At 34.8% G+C, this 15,642-nt stretch overlaps 1 protein-coding gene across 2 annotated transcripts in view; it reads left to right on the forward strand.

The window, feature by feature from the left end:
- The window catches only part of SLTM (SAFB like transcription modulator), a 52,085-nt gene that overhangs the window by 22,602 nt on the left and 13,841 nt on the right, over positions 1 to 15,642 (forward strand). Inside the window, exons 6-13 of one of the 2 annotated variants that reach the window (XM_081083913.1) lie at positions 6,433 to 6,460; positions 7,767 to 8,235; positions 8,839 to 8,888; positions 11,498 to 11,616; positions 14,211 to 14,360; positions 14,584 to 14,687; positions 14,784 to 14,950; positions 15,437 to 15,522. In XM_081083913.1, the coding sequence (XP_080940039.1) occupies positions 6,433 to 6,460; positions 7,767 to 8,235; positions 8,839 to 8,888; positions 11,498 to 11,616; positions 14,211 to 14,360; positions 14,584 to 14,687; positions 14,784 to 14,950; positions 15,437 to 15,522 (1,173 nt within the window). The remainder of the gene's footprint in view (positions 1 to 6,432; positions 6,461 to 7,766; positions 8,236 to 8,838; positions 8,889 to 11,497; positions 11,617 to 14,210; positions 14,361 to 14,583; positions 14,688 to 14,783; positions 14,951 to 15,436; positions 15,523 to 15,642) is intronic. The other variant, XM_081083914.1, reaches the window with a different exon arrangement.

The following is a 15,642-nucleotide window of genomic DNA, read 5'->3' on the forward strand; positions in this document are numbered from 1 at the left end:
ACTCCGTTTGATATTATCAGTGGGACTTCTGCTGCTGCATCACTGATGACAGAGATTTTATATCAGGTTTATATTTCGTGACCTTCAGAGATCTGCACGAGCTACTACTTTCATCTGTCAGGCTACTCCTATTACGAGAATTAACAAAATTCATCACTAAACCAAAGATCCACAAGCGTATGTGGATGAAACCAAAACACTGGTCAGACCTAGGAAGGCAGGGAGAGTTAAGGCAGAGGCATAGAAATAGCTCTTCTCCTCTCTCATCAATCCATGTCTATGGTCTTTAAGATAACTTGTTATGTAAAATTATTTATTTATCTAAGATGCACCTATACTGAATTTATCTGAAAAATAAAAAAGTCGATAGTAAGAAAAAAATTGTAAATGGAAAATTATGAGAGGGTTTCGCGTGCAAAAGTTAACTGGTGTGCCATGTTTGGCACGCGTGCCAGGGGTTGCCCACCCCTGTTCTAGTTCCTGCTCTAGACCTAAAATCAGCCATTTTTTTTCCTTTGATTTGTAAATGCTATTTTAAGACAGCAGACTCAGGGGAAGGGTTGTTCATTGCCCTTTCACTGTACAGTGCAAGAGAATGTTTTTTTTGTTTGTTTTACTTTTAAGGTAAAATAGATTATGAGTTCATAGGGATATTTCTCAGTTAATGACTTCATTTATTTCACAGCACACCCACAACAGTCTTAGGATGATAATACCAATCAATACCAATATGATTATTGAAAATAATTTAAGATTTTTGTCCCCTCCAGTTAGTTCTCTTCTAAGGATGTACTCCTGTAAGAATGAACAAATTACTCTTTTTTTGTACAGTTCTGCTCTATATTGTTATACACCAGCTAATACATGCTTAGGTTGACTTGTTTTATTTTATTTTCAGTATTTAGGTATTGCTTTTTTAAAATTTTAATCTTATTTTAAAATTATCCAAAGTAAAAGCTATAAGACAAGATATATTCTAAAAAGTCCCCTTCACCCATCCCTTATTGGTAAACTTAAAAGTCATGATTATTATTTGCTTTTAACACCCTAGCCAGTTTGCTCAGTGGGTAGAACGTTGGCCTGCGAACAGGTCTTGGGTTTGATTTTAGTCAAGGGTACATGCCTGGGTTGCAGGCTCAATCCCTGGCCCTGGTTGTGGTATGTGCGGGAGGCAGCAAATTGATGTCTCTCTCTCACAGTGATGTTTCTCTTTCTGTGTCTCTCCCCCTCCCTTCCACTCTCTCTAAAAATCAATGGAAAAGTATCCTCCGGTGAGGATTAACAGCAACAAAAAAAGTATAAGTAAATAGGAAATATATTTGTATAGAGATGTATTTATTTAAGCCAATCTTCCAGCTTTGACTTGAAGCTTAAATCTTTAGCCTTTAGGTGTTAGCCTCTAAGCAGTTTGTCATACTAGATAGAATTTGGTATGTGTGTGTGTGTGTGTGTGTGTGTATACACACACACACACACACACATATATCTCCATCCATCCATCCCACCCCAGGACGTGTTTTTATTGGTTTTAGAGGGAGAGGGAGAGAGAGAGAGAAACATCAATAGGTTGCCTTACATACACATAGGGGATCAAACCTACAACCTGGATAGGTGCCCTGACCTGGAATCAAACCCGCAATCCTTTGGTGCACAGGATGATGCTGTAACCAGCTGAACTACACCAGTCAGGGCTTGTATTACTAACTTTAAGATACAGTTACTTTAGAATTTTCTGGAAAATTTTCTCAAAAATGTTTGTATTTGCTAATGCTTTAATTCTTTAAAATTTCCTGTAGTCTCAATCTTCTGTTTTCTATGATCACACCATGTATATAGGGTGTCCCAAAAAATGTATACATATACTTTGAATAATTAATTATAAAGGCAGTGTTTATTAAAATACATTTCCTTTTCAAAATTGAGCTATCAGGCTGTTAAAGTGCATATACATTTTTGGGGGACACCCTGTATTCCTTTCTCTGTTTGCCTTTGTCCCTTTTTTTGTCATATGAAGTCTATATACCTCTCAAAGGCAGATTTATCTCCATTTCCTCCATAAAGCTTTTTCCTAATGCTTTACTTTTTATAAAGAACTTCTTACATCCATTATCTTATCTAATTATATATACACTATTTAGGTCATATCTCTCTCTATGTTAAAGGTGAAATTCATCTAGATAGATGACAGTACCACAGAGTAAAACTGTTTTAGTGGTAAAGACAAAATACAAGATATTCAGGTCCCATGATGCCTAATCTGGTATTCTTTTCATTAAATAACTCCACACTAGTAAATGTTTTCTAGTAAATTCACACTAGTGAATTCTGTGATACTGACACAGTACAGCAGTTAAACTCTTTACATATATAAAAAGGAGCAGTCAATTCAGTCCCTCCACCTAAAAATAGCAGTGTCTTCACTATATTTATTCAGTAAATTCATTCAATGGCTATTTATTGTGTATTATGTGCCAGATATTTTATACTTCCCATTATCTTTAGCATATTGCCAAATGGATAGGGTTATTTTGAAGATTTGTTTTAAATCGGCCAAGCTGAATACAGTGTTTATATACAAGTCAGGGGAAAGGAGGCCTTTCAGAAGCAGTCTTCTTAGTTAGCACATGATATATATGTGTCACAAGATTAACCTAGGGCCGTGGTCAACAAACTGCGGCTCACGAGCCACATGCGGCTCTTTGGCCCCTTGAGTGTGGCTCTTCCTAAGCCTTAGGAGTACCCTAATTAAGTTAATAACAATGTACCTACCTATATAGTTTAAGTTTAAAAAATTTGGCTCTCAAAAGAAATTTCAATCGTTGTACTGTTGATATTTGGCTCTGTTGACTAATGCGTTTGCCAACCACTGACTGGGCAGTGATGGCGAACCTTTTGAGCTCGGCGTGTCAGCATTTTGAAAAACCCTAACTTAACTCTGGTGCCGTGTCACATATAGAAATTTTTTGATACTTGCAACCATAGTAAAACAAAGACTTATATTTTTGATATTTATTTTATATATTTAAATGCCATTTAACAAAGAAAAATCAACCAAAAAAATGAGTTCACGTGTCACGTCTGACATGCGTGTCATAGGTTCACCATCACTGGACTAGGGGAAGGTAACAGAATGGGTAAATACCAACCACTTTGTTAACTGAAAAATAAGTCTTAGCCTTGTAATCATTGCTCTTAGTAATCATTGTCTCTTAGTAATCATTGCTTCTCCTACGATAAAATAAAAAGAAATAGAGAAGCTTTGGGTTTGTATCATGTCTGTGCATATATAGCATTTAGACAGGAAAATTTTCCCATTTTCTTTCTTGTATTTCATGGTTTGTTTCTTTATTTCAAGGATTTTTAGGCTTTTTAAAAATATATATTTTTATTGATTTCAGAGAGGAAAGGAGAGGGAAAGGGAGATAGAAACATCAATGATGAGAGAGAATCATTGATTGGCTGCCTTCTGCACGCTCCCTACTGGGGATTGAGCCCACAACCCCAGCATATGCCCTTGACCAGAATTGAACCTGGGGCCCTTCAGTCTGCAGGCCAACGCTCTATCCACTGAGCCAAACCGGCTAGGGCTTTAGGCTTATTTTTGACTTTTGGTTTAACTTTAGTAGTGCAGTGTTTACTGCACATAACTTCTCAGTAAAATAAATGTGTTCTGATGCATGGCTCATCTTTTTTATTAACCCTAGTTGCTTTTGTGCTTCACCCCCATGGTAATTGGTTTTATGTTCTAGAAGCTGGGTTAAGAGGCTTCTCCTAGGGACACTTAAGTATATGTAGCAAAGCATTATTTTGAGTAACTAAAGTTATGAAATCCTTCAGAAAGCATGTTGAATAATTAGGATAGATATCTAAAACGTTTGCAGCCAAATAAGGCAAACCTTTCTGGTTAGTTTAGCAGCTAGAAGTAAGATTTCTAATTGGTGGGAACCATAGCAAGAAAGGGTTTGTTTTGTTTTTATTTTTTTTACATCACAGTATTTGAATTTTATTTTTCAGAATAGCAAATAATTTGGCCATTTTTTCCCTTTTTTTTTTTAATATGTTTTATTCATTTTTTACAGAGAGGAAGGGAGAGAGATAGAGAGCCAGAAACATCGATGAGAGAGAAACATCGATCAGCCACCTCCTGCACATCTCCTACTGAGGATGTGCCTGCAACCAAGGTATATGCCCCTGACCGGAATTGAACCCGGGACCCTTCAGTCTATAGGCCGATGCTCTATCCACTGAGCCAAACCGGTTTCGGCCATTTTTTTTTTCCTTGAATCTATCAATATTGATCTTTAAAAGATTAACTTGGAAGTGGTTTGCTATTGGCATCAGAAGTAGATAAAGGAGAGGCAAGTTGCCTTCCTTAGGTTCATTTGGTCTGCTTTTAAGTAAAAGTTTAGGTATTCTAGTTCACTTATTCCTCCAAGATAAATTACTAAAGTCAGAGAGTTTGTAAGAAAAAGATGTATCGATAATTCTAGCATAACTTACCCTTTGCTGATATGGCCTACCCCTCTACCCAAGTTAAAATATTTTTCTTTCCTTTCCAAATGTTGCAGATTAGAAATGTAATGATTACAGCTATTTCCAGTACAACAACTTGTTCAAATACAATAATTGAGATTATTAGAACATAATGTAATATAATAATAGGGTTCACATTATTATCAATAATCAACTTATTTTGGACTATTTTACTTTCTACGCTGTGGCTTAGTTGGTTTGGTGTTTTTAGTTTTTGTCATATTACTTTAGTGTGTAAAACAATTGGTCATTCCTTCATTGGACACTTGTGGGTTAACTTAAAGTAAAAAATTTATTAAAATGCTTTCTTAGAAATATGGTAGTTATCCAAATGTAATTTTGAGCATATGGTAAGATATTTGCTATTTTAAGGAATACATGCTTTTATATGAATCTGAAATTGTGTTGTAAGATAAACATTTAAAGTTTTGTTTACAGTTAAATGTTGCTGTGAGTCTTCTTTTACTGCTAGGCTATCACTCTAAAGCATGTGAGTGGTTCTTAAACTGTAGTCCCTGCACCAACGGCATCAGCATCACCTGAAAACTTGTTAGAGACGCAAATTCTCAAGCCCCACTCCAGACTTGAATCGGACACTCTGGGGTTGGTACTCAGCAATGTTTTAATAAGCCCTTCCAGATACTGGTACAGACTCCAAGTTTGAGAATCACTACCCTAAAGCTTTGTATGTGGTAAATTCACACTGCTTTGACTGAAAGTGACCTACTTCTACACAGGTTTTATTTTTTAAAGTTGTAAATTAAAACATCCCTTAATTTTTTGTATTATTGGGACTATAGTGCTTATTACTTTGCTTATTCGTTATGATATTTAACTTGGGGAAATGTAGGTTCTATCTTCGTGTTATTACTTCAGGGAGTTTTGCTGTATTTGCTTGGTGTAAATAAGATTTTTCCCTTTGTGGTATTCCTGTTTTCAAGCTAACACATGCTTAATTTTAGATTAGGTGAAGATCACATATTTTAAAATCACTCATTTAAAAACAAAAGTTACCTTGTTTTGATTACCTATAGCACAAATGTTAACTTATTTATTAAATGTAAATTATTAGAGTGGTTGGCCATTGTCTATGTGACAACTATGAATTCTTTTTTTGTTTGTTTGTTAATCCTCACCAGAGGATATTTTCCCATTGATTTTTAGAGAGAGTGAAAGGAAAGGGGAGAGACAAAGAGAAAACATGGATGTGAGAGAGACATACCAATTGGTTGCCTCCCGCATGCGCCCAGACCAGGGCCAGGGATCGAGCCTGTAACTGAGGTACGTGCCTTGACCGAAATCAAACCTGCAGGCCAACGCTCTAGCCACTGAACCAAACCAACTAGCGCTATGAATTCATTTTTAACGGATAAGAAGGAATGAATAATTTGAAACTAACTAGTTTTATAGTCTTCCTTCTTTTATTCTGAGATGCCTAAAAGGGGAGTGTGTTTTTTGTTTATTTTGTCTGTTAATATACATTTAAGCTCATCAAAGTGTATGTCTTGAGGTTATATTTTCTTGTACTGTTTTGAACAGTGTGCCTTAAGAATGAACTGAGTTACATAAAAAATCAGTTTGTTCTTTTTATTGGCAGCTCTTAATATGAGTAAGATTTGGGTTATATAAACTAGCTTTGAATACTGAAAAATTATCCAGTGCGTTATCTAATTTTTGATGGATTTGCCTGTTTTCTTATCTAAAATCATATCAGGCATGTGCCACATTTCCTTAAATGGGCTCTTATTTTTATTGGAATATTCTACATCTGTTAGTGATAGGTATCCCTAAATAATATTGTTAAATTATATACCAATTTAAGTTGACTGATTTTGTACTATTACTAAAATCCAGTTTTAAGTGACTTAATTTAACATTTAATTATTCTTTGAATTTCAGGATGGTGAGGAAGAAGAAAATGAGAAAGGTATGTGTGATGCTAAGTAGAGTTTCAAAATTGCTGATATTTAGAAAAACAGTAAATTATATGAAAATAAAGCATTCCTTATTTGAAATATTATTTTTAAATACGTTTATTTTTAAATTTATCAATTTAGTAAATTAAGTTAATATTTTGATTTTATTTTTCAATTGGTTTTAATTTTCTTTTCACACTTAAAATATGTTATAACTTAATGGTACATATTAGTTACTGTAGTGGACAATGCCATTTTTTATTTAGTCTAATTTTAATTTAAAAATTTCTAGCATACGGTAAGTTGATTATATCCATAAGACTGGCACTGCAGTAACTCATATGTGCTTATTGGAGTTATAGCATGTAAACAGATAGTTAATTTTGCACATGTTCCTAAAAATGGTGGGTGACTAAGAGACTGACTTTTTGTTTGTTGCTTAAACAAACTTTCATACAGTCTTCTGACAGTTTTAGTAGTTTAGGAGAGCTGTCTCACCCATTACAATTACAGGGACATTGTGGCAATACATGTGGTCAGTACAAGATTATGGAAGAGTTCTTGGACAGAGGTCAAAGGACATGGAACAGGGTTCTTAGCAAGACAAAATAAAAAGCCTAGAAGCAATGATGAAGTAAAGTTACTGACTGAAAGAAAATCTCATGCCTGAAGTCTTTCTCTTTGGGGGAATGCAAGACACCTTTTGAAAATGGTACCTACGGGACCGACTGGACAGGATGAAGACTGGAAATAACCAATTTCCTGAACATAATGGAGCAGGCCATCTTTGGAGCTTTCTGTAGCAGTTTCCCATATGATTCTGGACTACCCAAGAATTAAATAAGAAGAACGAAAAAGATGGGGCCCGAAATACTTTGAAGACTGACTGATATCCTCAGGCTGTGACCTTTCAAGACGTCACCATGGGAGTTCTGAAGGTCACAAGGACTAAATCCCAAGACGATTCGAACATTGAATAACATCTTCACATTCGTCACTATCTCCTGGAGAGGGAAAAAAATCTTCCGTATGCCATTAACTTATAACCAGAAATGAAGAGCTGGTATCCTCAGGATGAAACCATTTTCTCAGTTTTGTTGTTTAGTATCTATATATAGAGATCATTTTTCCCCCATGAAGAATAAGTAATCCTGGGTAAAGGATTGTTATATTAGTTAATACCCTTGTGTTTTTTTCCTAACCTTCCATCAGTGCTAATAACTGGCTTTATATTTTCTAGGTCCTATTCTAGCTTATGAATATGAAATTGTTTAAACTTCTTGTTTTGCCATATTTATTCCTGTTAAATCCTCTTAGATATAGCAGGTTCTGGTGATGGTACACAAGAAGTATCTAAACCTCTTCCTTCAGAAGGGAGCCTAGCTGAGGCTGATCACACAGCTCACGAAGAGATGGAAGCTAATGCGACTGTGAAAGAAGCTGAGGATGACAACATCTCGGTCACAATCCAGGCTGAAGATGCCATCACTCTGGATTTTGATGGTGATGACCTCCTAGAAACAGGTAAAAATGTGAAAATTACAGATTCTGAAGCAAGTAAGCCAAAAGATGGGCAGGACGCCATTGCACAGAGCCCGGAGAAGGAAACCAAGGATTATGAGATGAATGCGAACCGAAAAGATGGTAAGAAGGAAGACTTCGTGAAGGGTGATCCTGTCGAGAAGGAAGCCAGAGAAAGTACTAAGAAAGCAGAATCTGGAGACAAAGAAAAGGATACTTTGAAGAAAGGGCCCTCGTCTACTGGGGCCTCTGGTCAAGCAAAGAGGTTTGTTTTTCTATGTCAGTTCTTTACGATACTGAATTCCAGCATTCAATAAGATCACTCTACATTAAGGGGGTGGCTTCAAGACCATGTACTGTAATTAGTTCTTATGATCCTGCCTATAATATTTTTGACCGTCATAAGTTACTTAAAAATTTTTTTTCAAGATCTTCATAATATGCAGTGTGTTCTACTGATTGCATTGTCGAATTGTCAGCATATATTTGTTTTTTTTGTTGTTTTTTGTTTTTTCAAATTGACAATTTTTTGTGTTTTATTTTTAAAAATCCTTGTGATGATGGTTAATGAACAACTATCAGTCCTAACAACACAAATGAAGTCAAGTCCCAGTCCTGAAATCTGGAGAAGATGGCCATATATCCACTGAATAGAATTGTCAGAAAATCTAGATCTTCAGGCATCTTGGGGAAAATCAGTGCAAGAATCCTAAGGGACTCATTTGTTCAAATAACCTAATCTAGGCCTTTGGAATTGTTAATTTGTATGAATAGTACCAGTTTGAAATATAGCCAATATCAAGCTGTTCGATTTTTGTTTCTTTGTTTTTTGTTTTCAATTTTTTTTTCTGGTGATTTGCTTCTTTAGCTCTTCAAAGGAATCTAAAGACAGCAAGACATCATCCAAAGATGAGAAAGGTAATGGATTTATTTCTATTTATTTCAATGGTAAATTGTATATTTTCATTAAAAAAGGAATAATTGCATCTGGTTTCCTTTGACATTTAGTCCTTGAAATTGATGTACTAAAAATTTTGGATGGCCTTTGTGTAAACTATGGAGTTAGACTACAGCAAACTCTCAGTGTGATAGAAGCATTACTTTTTAGTTAATTTGTAAACTAATTTGAGTATGCTAAAAATCCCTTTGGAATGTGTTTTTAACATTGTTTTCAAGTAACTGTATTGAATATTAATATGATAGATATTCCAGTTTTTACATTATGATTTCAGAAGTATTTTATTTCTAGTTGCAGTCATTTGTAACCCCTACACTCCACCGCAGCCTTACCCCGGTTCTTTCTAGTAGGAAATGTGTTATAAATTATACTTATAGATATTTGTGGAATATAATATTTAAAAGAAATCAGTCTTTAATATTTGGTTTTATGGTTTTTCCCCCCCTTTCTTTATTGATTAAGGTATTACACATGTGTCCTTATCTCCCCCATTGCCCGCGCCCCCCCCTGCTCATGCCCTCACCCCCCTGGTGTCTCTGTCCTTTGGTTATGCTTATATGAATACATACAAATCCTTTGGTTGATCTCTCCCCCTAACCCCCACCCTCCCCTGGTTTTGTTTTTCATTCATCAAATCAGGGCATACTTCTAGTAACATAACCGGTATGCAGTATATTTTAATTCTTCAGAATTTACTTCCTAATTTGACTTATTTGGAATCTTATATAGGAAAATAGTTTTATTTTAAAGTCTTGTAAGCTTAAAGGTACAATATTTGATTGCTTTCTGTTACTGGGAAGTCTCTGGTTATCTCAAGGCCATACGCTATAGTTTCATCTTGTATATATGCTGTCTACATGAAAAATATTTCTGTTTTTTTTTTAAAGAAATAATATCATTCAGGTAATACAAAATCCTAAAATACCTATTTTAGTGCCCCCAGAAAGGAGTGGCATATGTCTTATATGGTTTATTTAGTGTATTTTCTTGGCATATTTTAATAGTTAGAAATTTTATGATTATTTATTAATCATAAATTAATAAATTTATTTTATTAATAAATATTATAAATTTATGATTGTTTATTAATTTACAATTAATTGCAATACCTAGGTTCTTTACAGTTTTGGTTACTAGGTAAGATATAATAAATTTATTGTTATTCTTTAAATTCAGGAGGAGTAATCTTGGTTAAATGTTAACTTTCTTCTATTAAAAATGTTTAAATCTGTAATTAGAAAAAAAAGTGGGCTCAAATGTTACTGGTAACAAAAATGATACACAAACTGGTTGACATTTCATAAGATAAAACAGATCCTTTTAATAAATGTGTTCCATAAGAATAGGAATGCAGCAACCATTCATATTTAAAATATTCAAGTCAGGTAGGTGTATGTTGTCTTCTCATAAGTCTACACTGACTAATTCTTCAACTAAAACTTGTGGCACATAGTCTTTAAAAACATTGAAAATTTTAACTCTTTCTACATATATTAACTTAAAGCAATTAAAATTGTTACTTTTAATTGCTTATATACTTATAGTGGTTAAGAATTAGTTTCCAAATAAAGTCAAATGAATGAAAATTCCCCTTCAATAACAGCACATTTGAAGAAACGCACTGAAGGGTGACTAACTAGGCCTATAGTCTAAGAACTGACATTTGTATGTGTGAAACTGTAATTTGTGTATGGAAATAATACAGAAATCATTCATATAACCGTTTACCTATCTAAAGAATGTTAAGGTTTCTGTCTTTATTCTTTTTTTTTTTAATACAAACTTTTTAAAAATATATTTTATTGATTTTTTACAGAGAGGAAGGGAGAGGGATAGAAAGTTAGAAACATCGATGAGAGAAACATAGATCAGCTGCCTCCTGCACACCTCCTACTGGGGATGTGCCCGCAACCAAGGTACATGCCCTTGACTAGAATCGAACCTGGGACCCTTCAGTCCGCAGGCCGACGCTCTATCCACTGAGCCAAACCGGTTAGGGCTCTGTCTTTATTCTTGTAATTAATTTGTTTTAGAAGATTTTCTTTGGTTAAGTCTAGAGTTATCCAACTGCATATAATTTCCACTTTCCCTTACTCTTTCTCTAATAAATAATGAAAATGAGATGGTTGGTTAGCCTTTGTTATTAAACATTTAAATTCTTGCTTTGACATTTCCCTCTTGCACCCCCAATTTTTCAGAACCTAAACCCCATAATAAACATAGGTAATTAAGCAGTCTTTCATTCCTAGATAACTGTTTCCTGGTTGCCTGTATTTATGTAGTGCAGTGGTAGAGTATAAATTATTACACTTAACAGCAAAAGTCGAAGACCATGTGGTTGATGTTTTTATCCACTTAAAATTCATTTAGTAGAAAGAATGCAGTATTCAGACTTGTTTCCTCACTATGGTTGTATTGCCTATTATTGTGGTTGGTTTTGATAGAGTAAGTTATACTGTCAAAATTAAATGAGAGGTTTTTATAGTTTTGAAAGAATGTGGTCCTAATAATTTTGTTTTAAAAAATCCAATTGAGATACTTAACTGTCTGATAATTGAATCTATTCTAGGAAGTACAAGTAGTACTAGTGGGAGCAGTGGAAGCTCAACTAAAAATATCTGGGTTAGTGGACTTTCTTCTAATACCAAAGCTGCTGATTTGAAGAACCTCTTTGGCAAATATGGAAAGGTACATTCTTTTTGCCTTTTTATCCATGTTTCTACTATCTTTATTTGAAACAAGGATTTAGTCAAAATTGTTTCTCTTATTTCTCTTAGGACTGATATAGGCATAATTATTGAGTTCTATGGTAATGGTGAGTTTCATCATATTATCTCACTCTGAGCCCTGGGGAATCTTTGTATTAAAAGCTCATATTTTGAGCCCACTTATGCCAGGAACTGAGTTTTATTCATCACATTCATCCTGATTTTTCTAGGACCTAGGATTGCTGAGGCAGATCTGGTCATCTAGAAAATATCGGTAGACTAATATTAGGCAAAGGGATATAGAATTGGAAAAAACAAAACAGTCCAGTGCTGGAGTAAAATGTGAAACTGGTAAAAATAATACTTAGTTAGATGAAGTGATATGTGCTGTGATGGCAGGGTACACGGTGCTAAGAGAACAAAAGGGGAGGCTTGACTGTGGTTTGGTTCACTAGGAAAAGTTTCTCTGACAAGGGAAAACTAACAGAAGAGAAAAATAGTCAAAAATGAATTGAATATTCAATTAATAGTTGTTAAATTGAATTGCAGTTGATCTGTAACCCTTAGGGCACTGATTAGTTTCTACTTAAATTTTAAAATACATTATTTATTAACCTACTCCACTGTAAGCTAATTGAGAGAAAGGGAGAGGGATAGAGAGTTTGAAACATCGATGAGAGAGAAACATTGGTCAACTGCCTCCTGCACAGCCCTCCTTGGAATGTCTCCCCAACCAAGGTACATGCCCTTGACTGGAATCAAACCTGGGACCCTTCAGTCCACAGGCCGATGCTCTATCCACTGAGCCAAACCGGTTAGGGCTGAAGATATTTTTTTCATTGACTTTTAGAGAGAGTAGGAGAGGAGGAGGGAGAGAGAGAAAAACATCGGATGTGAGAAAGACACATTGATTGGTTGCCTCCCACACTGGTTGCCTCTGACATATGCCCTGACTGGGGCCAGGAATCCAACCTGTGCCTTTCAGTGTGTGGGATGACCCTCTAACCACTGGCCAGGGCAGCTGTGGTATACTTTTTGTATAACTTTCAGTAATTTATTGTTTGAGGTAATAAACAGTATTTTAATGTTGGCATTTATTAGGACTAAACCTGTAGAAGGATACCACACACTTGATAAAATTGCTGTTGGGCAAGTTGGCCTTTCCCAGAGTTAAAGATAAAAGCTAAGTTTCTAGCCACCTATAACCATAAAACCTCCTAAATTCCCTGTTTACCTCTTCCTGGCATTATGTCTGTGTTCCACTCTGTTCACCCTAGATTGCTCTCTCTCACTTTTCTTTTCTTCTCACTCACCCATCTCTGCCTTATATGTCCAAACTATGCGTTTTTTAAAGCTGAGATTATTTGTTGTTTTTATAGGAATAGACATTTTAAAAGGCCATAAATGGAAAGTGTCTTATTTTTTATTTTTCTTTTTTAAATATATTTTATTGACTTTTTACAGAGAGGAAGGGAGAGGGATAGAGAGTTAGAAACATCGGTGAGAGAGAAACATCAATCAGCTGCCTCCTGCACACTCCCCACTGGGTATGTGCCCGCAACCAAGGTACATGCCCTTGACCGGAATCGAACCTGGGACCCTTGAGTCTGCAGGCCGACGCTCTATCCACTGAGCCAGACTGGTTGGGGCGGAAAGTGTCTTTTTAAAGTAAAATTTTTAGAATGCATTTTTAAGGCTGCTTTTTTATATCTGGCTGATTATTTGTGAAAGCTTCATATAGACTATAGAACAATGTTAAAACCCACTTAGGAACTTTCTAGACACCTTTTTTTTTATTGATTTCAGAGAGGAAGGCAGGAGGAGAGAAAGATAGAAACATCAATGATGAGAGAGAATCATTGATTAGCTGCCTCCTGCATGTCCCCACAATGGGGAGCAAGTCCACAACCCTGGCATGAGCCCTGACCGGGAATCAAACTGTGACCTCCTGGTTCAATGCTCAACCACTGCACTGGCTGTGTGACACATATCTTTTTTGTTTTCTTTCTTTCCTTTTTTTCTCTCTAAGAGATTCAAGGGGTCCTGTAATGGAAATTTTGGCCCAAATCTAATTGAGAATGTTATTTGCTTTCATTAACGGTACCATTACTTAATTGATGGGACTGTGTTTTTGGATGTATATTTGAAAAATATAAAAAGAAAAACTAAAAAGATAAATTGCTTTTTTAAAAAAATAAATTTTTATTGTTGAAAGTATTACATATGTCCCTTTCCCTCCCCATTGCCCTCTGCAACCCCTCTACCCCCTGAAGCCCTCACCACTCTACCATCTATGTCCATGGGTTATGCAAATACGCACATGAGTTCATTATAAATTGCTTTTTGATGCTTTAAATTGTTCCCTTGAATATTTACTAAGTATTTATAGGCAAGGTAGATGGTGATCAAAAGTATATGAAACATACACTATATGTATGCAAATTTGTCCTTATCATGAATTTATGTACCTAAATAGATCCTTTAACTTGAATAGTCTCAGATCTGAAGTTTCATCTATTTAAAATCTGTGTAGTTGTGAAGTAAAACTTTCTAAAGTATAATCTTATTTTCCAGGTTCTGAGTGCAAAGGTAGTTACAAATGCTCGAAGTCCTGGAGCCAAGTGCTATGGCATAGTAACTATGTCTTCAAGCACAGAGGTATCCAGGTGTATTGCACATCTTCATCGCACTGAGCTGCATGGACAGTTAATCTCTGTTGAAAAAGTAAGCTTACCTGTTTTATAAAGAGTTACTTTGAGGACTAGTAATTCTCAATTTAAAAATGTTATCCTAGTAAGACGTAAAATTAAGAATGATTTTTATGCATTCATTTTTATTTTTTTAGCGTTTATATTTTTCAAATTTTCAACCATCAATATACTTTTAATAATCATAAAAATGTAACTTTAAAACATAAAGTTTTTTTTTTTCTATTTGAACCTTTCAGGTTAAAGGTGATCCATCTAAGAAAGAATTAAAGAAAGAAAATGATGAAAAGAGTAGTTCCAGAAATTCTGGGGACAAAAAAAACATGAGTGATAGAAGTAGCAAGTAAGGATTTATTTTTTGATAAGTACACTGACTTTTTGGTACATTGATGCACTGGTTCTCATTCTGTTGTGTTCTTGCGTGCGGTGCTGTGGTCAGGACACAAGCCTCTGTCAAAAAAGAAGAGAAAAGGTTGTCTGAGAAATCTGAAAAAAAGGAAAGCAAGGATACTAAGAAAATGGAAGGTAAAGATGAGAAGAATGATAATGGATCAAGTGGCCAAACTTCTGAATTCATTAAGAAAAGTGAAGAAAAGAGGCGAATAAGTATGCTATGTATTTTTCTTCTCAATCTCTTTCTAATTTATTCTACAACTTAATTTTACAGTGGAAGGGAAAACTTGAAATTAAAACCAGATAAATATTTAAACTTCATTGTTAGGTGTTACTGTTTTAGAAAAGGAGGTCCAATAGGACTAATTGTCTTATTTTTTACTCCTAGAAAACACATGTGTTTGTCACACTAAGCCTCCTTACTATTAAATCTGGGCTGCCTTAATTCTCTCATAGATTGACAACTATTGTTGAGTTGGGATCCTTTGGTATTACTGAAAATATTTGCATTAGCAGATTGAGCTAGTTCTAAAAACTTTGCATTTATGTTCTCATAAAATAAGTTGGTTTTTTAATTTCATGTATTGGTTTGTGAATATCTAGTTGTCTAAGAATTTAGCATTTTCACATTATACTTTTTAAATGAAATAATTTTTAGACATTTATCTAATGTTTATCTAATATTTTTTTCTCTCTTAGGTTCAAAGAGCCCTGGACATATGGTAATACTAGACCAAACTAAAGGAGATCATTGTAGGCCATCAAGAAGAGGAAGATATGAGAAAGTAAGTCTCTGAAAGGGATGTTGTATATAATTTTACTGTCTGCAAAAAAAGATAATTCAGGATCTCTATAACCTTCCTCTTTAATTTAGTTCTGTAATAATGCCATGCTAGAAAATCTAA

The sequence above is a fragment of the Myotis nattereri genome (assembly GCF_964212035.1).
Source record: "Myotis nattereri genome assembly, chromosome: 1".
Classification (NCBI taxonomy): Eukaryota; Metazoa; Chordata; class Mammalia; order Chiroptera; family Vespertilionidae; genus Myotis; species Myotis nattereri.